Source organism: Lathyrus oleraceus, chromosome 5 (genome assembly GCF_024323335.1).
Source record: "Lathyrus oleraceus cultivar Zhongwan6 chromosome 5, CAAS_Psat_ZW6_1.0, whole genome shotgun sequence".
NCBI classification, from domain to species: Eukaryota; Viridiplantae; Streptophyta; class Magnoliopsida; order Fabales; family Fabaceae; genus Lathyrus; species Lathyrus oleraceus.
In genome coordinates, this window is record NC_066583.1 from 68,297,294 (window position 1) to 68,307,279 (window position 9,986).

General features: G+C 29.5%; 1 protein-coding gene across 1 annotated transcript; it reads right to left on the reverse strand.

Moving 5' to 3' along the window:
* Positions 1 to 5,325: 5,325 nt before the first annotated feature.
* Positions 5,326 to 8,945, reverse strand: LOC127085998 (uncharacterized). Its single transcript, XM_051026611.1, has 2 exons — positions 8,614 to 8,945; positions 5,326 to 6,024 (listed from the first exon to the last, which is right to left on the reverse strand). Exons 1-2 carry the CDS (start codon positions 8,779 to 8,781, stop codon positions 5,500 to 5,502), a joined length of 693 nt encoding a protein of 230 aa, XP_050882568.1. The 5' UTR covers positions 8,782 to 8,945; the 3' UTR covers positions 5,326 to 5,499.
* Positions 8,946 to 9,986: the final 1,041 nt, after the last annotated feature.

A 9,986-nucleotide genomic window follows, 5' to 3' on the forward strand; every position in this document is an offset into this window, starting at 1 on the left:
GTTTCAACATAAGGCTACAAGTGGGAGAGAAACAGGTGTGTGTGTGTGGGGGGGGGACTCCTATTTCTCTTATATGTTTCGAATGCGAGAGATGAGTCATCATGCTAATGAGTGCAAGAGCACGGGTGACAAGTGTGGGAAGCCAGGACACTGTAATACTGAGTGTAAGAGTATTGTTCTGACTTATTACAACTGTGGCGAACCAGGTCATATTAGTACCCAATGCTAGAAGCCAAAGAAAGCTCAATTAGGTGGAAAGGTTTTTGCTTTGAGTGGAGCGGAGACTACTAGATCTGATAACTTGATTTGAGGTACGTGTTTCATTAATGGTGTTTATTTGATTTCCATTATTGATATAGGTGTGATGCATTCATTCATATCTCTTGAATGTTCTAAAAAGTTGAATCTTGAGGTGTCTTATACGGTTGGAAGTATGACCATTGATACCCCAACTAATTGTTGAGTGAATACTTTGTTAGTTTGTCTAAATTGTCCTTTGACAATTTATGATAAGGACTTTGGGATTAACTTAGGATGCTTACCTCTGAGTTAACTTTATGTTATTTTAGGAACGAACTGGTTAGAGTTCAACCATGTTCATATATATATATATATATATATATATATATATATATATATATATATATATATATTATATATTATATATATATATATATATATATAATATATATATATATATATAATATATATATATATATATATTGTTTCGAAAAGTTAGTGTTGTTTCCTGAGTTTGATGAAGGGGATGGTTTGAGGTTTATATATGCTAATAAAGTGAAGAAGTTCTTGAAAGATTATTCTCAAGTGTTCACAATGTTTTCTTAGTTGAAAATCGAAAGTGGAGTTGTGATTGTTAATCTCCCGGTTGTGTGTAAATTTCCAGATGTGTTTCCAGACGACATTAGTGATTTGCCGCCGAAATGCATGGTTGAGTTTGCCATAGACTTAGTACCTGGTACTAGTCTTGTCGATGGCACCGTATAGAATGTATGCATCAGAGTTTTATGAGCTGAAGAAACGGATAGATGATCTACTAGAGAAGAAATTTGTATGATCTAGTGTATCATCATGAGGAGCGCCGACGTTATTGGTCAAGAAGAAAGATGGAAGTATAAGACTGTGTGTTGAATATCAACAACTGAATAATGTCACTATCAAGAACAAATATCCTATTCCAAGAATTGATGACCTTATGAATCATTTAGTTGGAGCTTATGTGTTTAGAAAGATTGATTTGAGATTGGGATATCATTAGATTTGAGGAAAGCCATAACTGGTTTTGAAGATTGAATTTTGAACTCGGTAGGGTCACAATGAGTATTCAGTGATTTCATTCAGTGTGTCTAATGCGCCATGTGAGTTCATGGAGTATATGAATAGGACCTTCCATACTTACTTGGATAATTTTGTTGTGGTGTTCATAGACGATATTTTGGTGTATTCCAAGTCAGATGAAGAGTATGTAGGACATCTGAGAGTTGTGTTACATGCCTCGCAAGAGAAGACGCTGTATGTTAAGTTGTCCAAGTGTGAGTTCTGGTTGCGGGAAGTGAGTTTCCTTTGTCATGTGATTTCTAGTGGTAGAATAACAGTTGATCCGTCTAAGGTAGAGGTCGTGTTGTAGTGGGAGACTCCTAAGTCAGTTATCGAGATCATAAGCTTTCTAGGTTTAGATGGTTACTATAGAAGGTTTATAGAAAGATTTTCAAAGATAACTTTGATATTGACTCAGTTAACCTGAAAAGGGAAAACTTATGTGTGGAATGTTTAGTGTGAATAGAGTTTTCAAGAGCTCAAGAAGAAGTTGACGTCAACACTAGTTTTGATTTTTCCGAGTCCAAGTGAATCGTTTATTGTGTATTGTAATGAATCTAAGACAGGTTTAAGTGGTGTGCTTGTGCAGAATGGTCAGGTTGTAGCTTATGCTTAGAGGCAGTTAAAAGTCCATGAGAGAAATAATCCTACCCATTATTTGCAGTTAGAAGATGTGGTATTTGTGATTAAAGTTAGGAGACATTATTTGTATGGCTCTAGATTTGAAGTTTCTAGTTATCACAAGAGTTAGAAGTATATGTTTGATCATAAGGAACTGAATATGAGGAAAATAAGATGACTTGAATCGACTAACTAAGTCGGCTTATTTCATTAATTATTGCATAAGCTAGCTGAAGTTTATATGAGAAGATATTTACGTTGCATGGTATTTCGTCGAGTATTGTTTTAGATATAGATCTGAGGTTCATATCAAGATTTTGGGAGAGTTTGTAAGTGGCTATGGGAACCAAGTTAAGGTTGAGTTCTGCCCATCACCCGCATACAGACGGTCAAATAGAGAGGACTATCCAATCTTTAGAAGATTTTCTAAGAGCTTATGTTTTGGAGCAAGGAGGTAGTTGGGATGCTTACTTACCATTGATTTAGTTTACTTACAATAACAACTTCCATTCTAGTACTGGAATGACACCTTTTGAAGCTTTGCATAGTAGAAGGTGTAGAACACCTTTATATTGGTATGATTCTGGTGAAAGTGTGGTTCTTGAACTAGAGATTGTTCAACATACTATTGAGAAGATTAAAATGATCCAGGAGAAGATGAAGGCATCACAGAGCAGACAAAAGAGATATCATGATAAGCAGAGAAAGGCATTTGAATTCATAGAGGTAGATAATGTGCTATTGAGAGTCACTCTCGTGACTGGTGTTGATCGTGTGTTGAAGTTTCGAAAGTGCCTCGTTTCATCGATCCTTATCAGATTCTGAAGAGAGTAGGAAAAGTTTCCTACAGAGTTACCTTCCTACCGAGTTGCCTTACTACCATCCTTTTGAATATTCATAATGTTTTTCATGTGTCTCAACTTCGGAAGTATGTTCCTGACCCGTCTCATGTGATTTAAATAAATGACGTGCAAGTGAGAGACAACTCGACTGTGGAGGTATCACCATCAGCCTTGCACTTTTGGGCTTGTTCTGTTGTCCTGTGGTGGGCTTTTACAATTCCCTGATTTTGGGCGCCCCCATAGGCAAGGAGGTCCATTTCGTTTTTCTTAATAGTTTTTTTTATGCTTTAGTTTAATCTTCATCAAGTAAAATAATATATATAAAAAAACAACAACATGATTTTTTTTATAAACAAAAAATAGAAAAAATGAGACTTTTAATAATAAACATTAAATTTTTGTCAAAATTAAAAATATAAAAATCAAGACTAAAATTGTTAGATGCATGTATTATATTTTTCTTTCTTATTAAATGATATCTAAAAATTTCAAAAAAGATATAAAAGAGTTTTTTTTAAGAGTTAACACTTATAGTTAACTTTGATACACTTGTGGTGTGAATTGTTTGCTTCTTGCTCATTATGTGATTGTTTGTATATTATTTGATTCATGATTTATACATGTTTTGCATTTAGACTTTGGATGATAGAAATGGATGTATAATAAAATTAATCTTTAAAAATGAAGTTCAAATCCTTGGTCAATACCAAATTCTCATTTCTCAAAACCATTTCTCACACTTCAAACCATTTTTCATAATTCGTTCAAATACAAATCAAATGCTTGATTTAACGTCAAACTCTTTTCATAATTAACTTCAAAAAAGATTAATCCGTATGTTGATCATTTCATAATAACGAAAGATAAATGCTACATGGGTGAAAGATCCAGTCATAGCCCCGATGTATTAGGCCCAAGTAGTAATTGCTTGCAAGCCATAAATACTTCATATTTCTTTAAAAAATACAAACACGTAATAATTTCATAATAAATTGAAAGAAAAAGACTATCTGGGTGAAATGTCTAGTAATAGTCCAAAATGCTAAGTAGTAATTGCTTGCAAGCTCAAGTGTTTGTCTTTCATTCAAAATACTTATAACTATTCAAACACTTTCACAACAAATTAGAAAGAAAAAGACTACCTGAATGAAAAGTTCAATCATAGTCCCGAATATTAGATCCAAGTAGTAATTGCTTGCAAGTCATGAATATTCGTCTTCCAAATCCTAAAACACACTAAAACAAATCAAACATATCTTTTCTCGCCCTTGTGAGATTGAAATCCTTTTTAGAAGAACATTCTTTAGTTTGTTCTAATGCGAATACAAACAAACACTTTAAGTCTCCAATTGCAAACACAAGCAACGTTTAACCATTAGAGCACGATCTAAACAGCCGTTCATTAAAACACACGAACCAATAAACCGTAGCCTTCCCCATGAACTACGAAGCTTTGAGTTCCTCATTGTACCCGAGGATACATAAGAGCGAGATCCGCAATCTTGTCAAGCATCCTAATAAAAATATTTTTGCGACCCCTTTTCTTTTCTCTTTTGTACATTTTATCACTCGAAGAAAACAACTAACATAAACTAACATTCAATCGCAAGTTTAACTAAAAGGTTCTCTTTGAGTACAACGGACGCGAGGGGTGTTAATACACTCCCCTTGCGTAATCGACTCCCGAATTCGAATTTGATTGCGACGACTATTTTCTCTTTCTCTTAAGGATTTTATTGATATTTTTCCTTTCTTTCTTTGAAATAAATAAAGTTCGATGACGACTCTGTTCGAAATATTTTTTTCCACAACTTCACGAAAGATCGTATTTTTCGAGATATGACAAAAATCAAAATGTTCCATCCTGCCTAGACAGTGACCTAAAGTCTCTCCACCAAAATGAGGATTTTCTAACACTATAGAATTCCATCCCTTCCAGAACATTACCCGCCAATGCTCCAATTTACCATATTTATGCTCTACAAAACTCCTCCACAATACTACTTCTTTGACATTCAGATATCTCCACCTCCACTTACACATTAGTGATTGATTAAAAACTTCAACATACTTAATCCCTAAGTCACCATTTCCCTTTCCTTTACAAACCTCCTTCCAACTTACTCATGAGTGCAAGTTACCTTTCATTCCAAGTCTTCATTTAGAATCATACTGTTATGGTGAAAATTTATTTATTTTCTTGGAGGTTTTTCAACAATAAATTATTCTATAAGAATAATTTATGTCGCAAAGACATTTAAATCATGGTTTTTAAGATTGTATGGTGAGGTGACAACCATTAATAATTTATCTATTAATCAATTCACCAAGTATTAAATTTATCAAACATCACACATTATAAACTAATTTATAAATCATCTAAAATAAATTTATCCACTACTAATCCTCTTCAACTATTTTATCAGTGTGTTTTATTTACTTGTACACATATCATGTTGCAACTCAAATTTTGTAATTTAAATTATAGACAGATCAAAATTAGAAAACAAAGAAAAAGCGACAAAAATTAGAAACGCCAAAAGTGCATAAATCAAATTTGCAATCATGCTCATGGTGTTAGATTATTGAACACAATCAAATTCTCCTCTAAAATACTGTTACATGCTTACCCTGAGAAGATGACATACACCAAACTTTCCAATCATCATTACATAAAAGTTAAAAACACATTACTAAGGAATTAAACAAAATCCCTATTCTCATTTGGATCCATCTTTCCCTTGGTAAGCACAAAGTCAAGGTTATAAAGCAAAGGAACCATAGTAAGAGAGCACAGGAACACCAAAACCGGTCCAAAAATCCACAACAATATAGGAAGTGCTGAATAGAAGAGTCTATTTCCAACAGTGTTTAAGGTGAAACCTCTCTCCAACATCTCACTAACGTAAGATGGTGTCACCAAAGACATTGAATCCTGCGGTGTGTTGATTAGGATATTCACTTGGTTTATGAACCTTATGGATAGAGAATGACAGAAGAATGAGAATAGGAAAATAGTTAGAAGTGTGACGTATTTAAGTGCTTCCATGAACTCTCCATGTGCTCCATAAACTGTGTCGTTGAGTGGCTTTTTGACGCTGTAGGTGCTGCTTATGATTGCTGCTAAGCCTGAACAGAGGAGAATGGAGGTTGTGGCCATTAGGGTTGAACCCATTAGTGTGTTCCTTAGTGTTTGAACAGCTAGGATGTTTTTCTTCTCGTTATCCTGTCAAAATATCTATCAATACTTACACTGTATTTATCATTCATTCATATATATATATATATATATATATATATATATATATATATATATATATATATATATATAATATATATATATATATAATATATATATATATATATATATATATATATATATCCATTTTAAAAATTATTTAATAATATCGTACATATTTTTATATTAACATTTAACTTTTTATCAATACTAGTGATGTATCTTAATAAGGATGAAAGAGAGTCATAACACCCTTCACCTTCGTAAAATCGATTGGTAGGGCAGGAAATGAGTCGAGTCGAATTAAATTTGTTTTACTTTAGACTCGTTAAGAATTTGTCCAACTCAAATCTCGGTTCAAGTTTGACACAATTTTTTTTTTAAGTTTAAACTCGACTCGTTATAAGTTCACGAGCAATTCACTTCAACTTGTTAGGTTCATCTCGTTAGATTTAACTCGGTTGCTTCACATACTTAAAACTATTTTTTAAGATTTATTTTTAATATATTTGATATTTTAAATTAATATCTTTAAAAAATATTAAAATAAAATATTAAAATAAAATAAAAATTATTAGATTAAAATTTAACTTTATCTCAAAAATTTACTAATTTAAAAAATAATTAATTTATATGATGTTAATTTTATTTATATAGTTATTTTTAGAAATATTTTTTTCACTTGAGAATATAAATTATCAATTAAAATCATTAAATTAAAATAAAATAATTAAAATTTATATTAAATATTTAAACTTATTCTTAAAGATAATATAATATTTCTCATATATAATCGAGTTGGTTAATGATCATAACGAGTCGAATTATGTATAGTTCAAATTTAATTTATTTAGTTAACAAACTTAATATTTCGCTTCTATTCAGTTTATTAGGTTCATGAATCAAATTCAACGAACTAATTGTCAAACCAAATTTCAAACTATTATCAAATCTATCGAGTGATAAAAATAATATTTTGTCTGGTAAGTTCAGAAATTTCACTCTTAAGTCTATCAATTTTGTATATTATTTAAAAATAATATTAATTTATAATTTAATGATAAAAATCATATTAATTTAATGATAAAATTAACCATCATATTAATTTATAATTTATGAAAAAGTTTTAAAACAAAATTTAATATATGTTTTAATTTTTGGCACTAAATTTTTTTCAACATCCACAAAACTTCAAACTATTTCTTTCTTTTTAAGTGTGCGTGGAGTGACACACCCTCACTTAATAGTTGATATGTTCTTGTGTCTAATTAATCATGAACCCATTCTATACATTTTTGTGGATGTTTTAAGCCTTTTGCTAATTCAACTTGCACTACTATGAGGCGAGTCGAAGTGGTAAGTTGATGGAATATAAGTAGGTCCATGTGGTCGACAACCACAACTTGTGATTTTGAAAATTCCTGTTGAGGATATGATATGATAGATTATGTTTTTGGTACATGATCAGATATCATAGATTTGTATAAAGTTATGTGTGCTACAAACTTACACAAATAAATTGTTTCTTCACACTCCAATTGGACACGTAATGCAAAAATAGTGTATGGAGAATCTATACTCATCTATACTAATTCCATTCTTATACAATTTTAGGTTTAAATTCTGCTGGTGAATCATTTTTCAGATATGATATTCAGCATCCAATTATTTAATATATTATAATTTTTTATATATATTTTTTTTTGAATTAGTTTTTTTTAAGGGTTTCACGTTCTAGTACACCATAAAAACTATTTCTTCTTGATCAGAACTATATAATTATAAAAGAATATCCAAATTCATTTAATAATATTCAATTTATGTTATTTCTAATTTTATTTAATTAATTTATAATTTTTAATAGAATTGGTTTAAATTTACGCACTGGTATTCTCTATATCATAGAATATAATTAAATAAGCATTTTAAATATTTAATAGAAAAAATATATGTCAAATAACTATTTATAACAAAATTATAAAATTTCTATTTTAATATATTATTACTTTTTTGGCAAGACATGTTAGTTATGCCTCATCTAAATTATGAAATTTAAGAAAAAATAAAATTATTCTCAGATAGTAAACTTGATTCATTTATCAAAGTAACACATACTATTTGACCTATATCTCTGCTCAATTTCAATATATCATCATTGACATGTGAATTATCAATTCTATTTAATGAAAAGTCAATTAGCAAATTTAGCACATTAGTTATATCAGTCTAAATATAAAACATATATATTATGATTAAAATTGTATAAATGGAAACTCATATGGCATAAGAATAAATAAACATTAATTTTGCACTATGTTGAGAGACAATTATTCCAATTAAAAAAATAATTTTTCTTAAACAAAATAATCACTTTTGATACTTTTTAATCTGTTTATTATATCTGAAAAAATATATAAAAAAATGTTTCATATAATAAGCTGTTTTAAATAAAATTATTTTTTATAATTGATTTATTTAAAAAAAATCTAATTTTTTTATTATAAAAAACAAACATAAAATGATTCTTTTCTTTTTAAATTACTATAATAAGATAGATGAGTGTAGGTAGGTACATACCTTCATCATAGCCGCAACCCAATTTCTTCTACCATTAGCATTGATGGCAATGATAGTTGTATGTGGGTGAGTTCTAACATTATACCACAACCAAACATGGTAACCAATGCTTAATAGAATTGCCAATGGAACCAATATTACATCCAAATAACACTTCTTCCATTCCATATTTTCTACGTGAGATCAATTAGATACTATCCTTATCTTAAGCAATCTCAGTGGAAGTTTGATATTCCAATAATTTGGTAGTGCCATGCTTGGTTTTTATACACATGAAGAAAGAATGAATGTGGACATGTTAGTATCTCTATTCAGTCTATATCATATAGTTCATAAAGAAAGACCCTTGCTTTTTGAGATATATTACAAACTTTATAATTATGCTTATTATGATAATACACGTGGGGTCACTTTTGTTTGAATTCCTTTACGTGTTTTTTAGATTATTTTTTCTAGCATGAAGTTAGGAGAGAGTTTGTTTTCTTATCTTTAATTACATGTTAATTTGCAGTAAGCAATAGAAAGTAATGTAATTATTAATATCAATTTGGGCACATATGCAATATAGATTATATAACCCCTAGTGTGACTATTGCATGCATGCACAAATTAGTGACTAAAATGAATAAGAGATGATTTTCTTTCTTTCTCAAATTTTGATTTTTCATATTAAAATAATGAAGTGCTTGCCACATTTTATAGAAATAGATGAATTGTATAGAGGCATAATATTAATTGCAAATAGTAGAGATTAGTGTGAAGAATATTGTTTTTATATGTGTAGAATACCATTCACCTCTTCTTGGTTCTAAAGTAGATGCTTCTTGTTATTGATTTGTAGAAAGTATCAATAAGAAAGTGGAAAATAATCTTCACATTTTTTGCGTGTTAACCCTTGGTTGGGTTTGATAAATATAATTAAATGGAAAGATACAAAATATTATTTTATATTAAAGAATCATCAATAATGATTAAAAAAAAAGGTGTATCTTGCATGATTGAAAAATTTATTTTTAGAGAAAGTATATGAGAGGATTACTATCTTCATTGTCGTCTAAATTTTTTAGAGTATCTTAATCGTTTAATGGAGCAACGCTTAAATAATTAAATGATTGAAGATAAGGACCTCTTATTGGGATGAACTGAATAGTCCAATCCATCACAGTTTATTCAGACACAAAACTCAATCAAATCATTCATCTATAATTAGTGTTTAATAACAATTGATCATAATATAATTTATTAATAATTAATCATGTCAATACACATTTGATTAATTTAATAATTAATTTAATAATTTCTCACTTAGATGATAATAATCAATTATTAAAAATATAAATTTTAATATTATAATATTAATAATGGTATTAAAC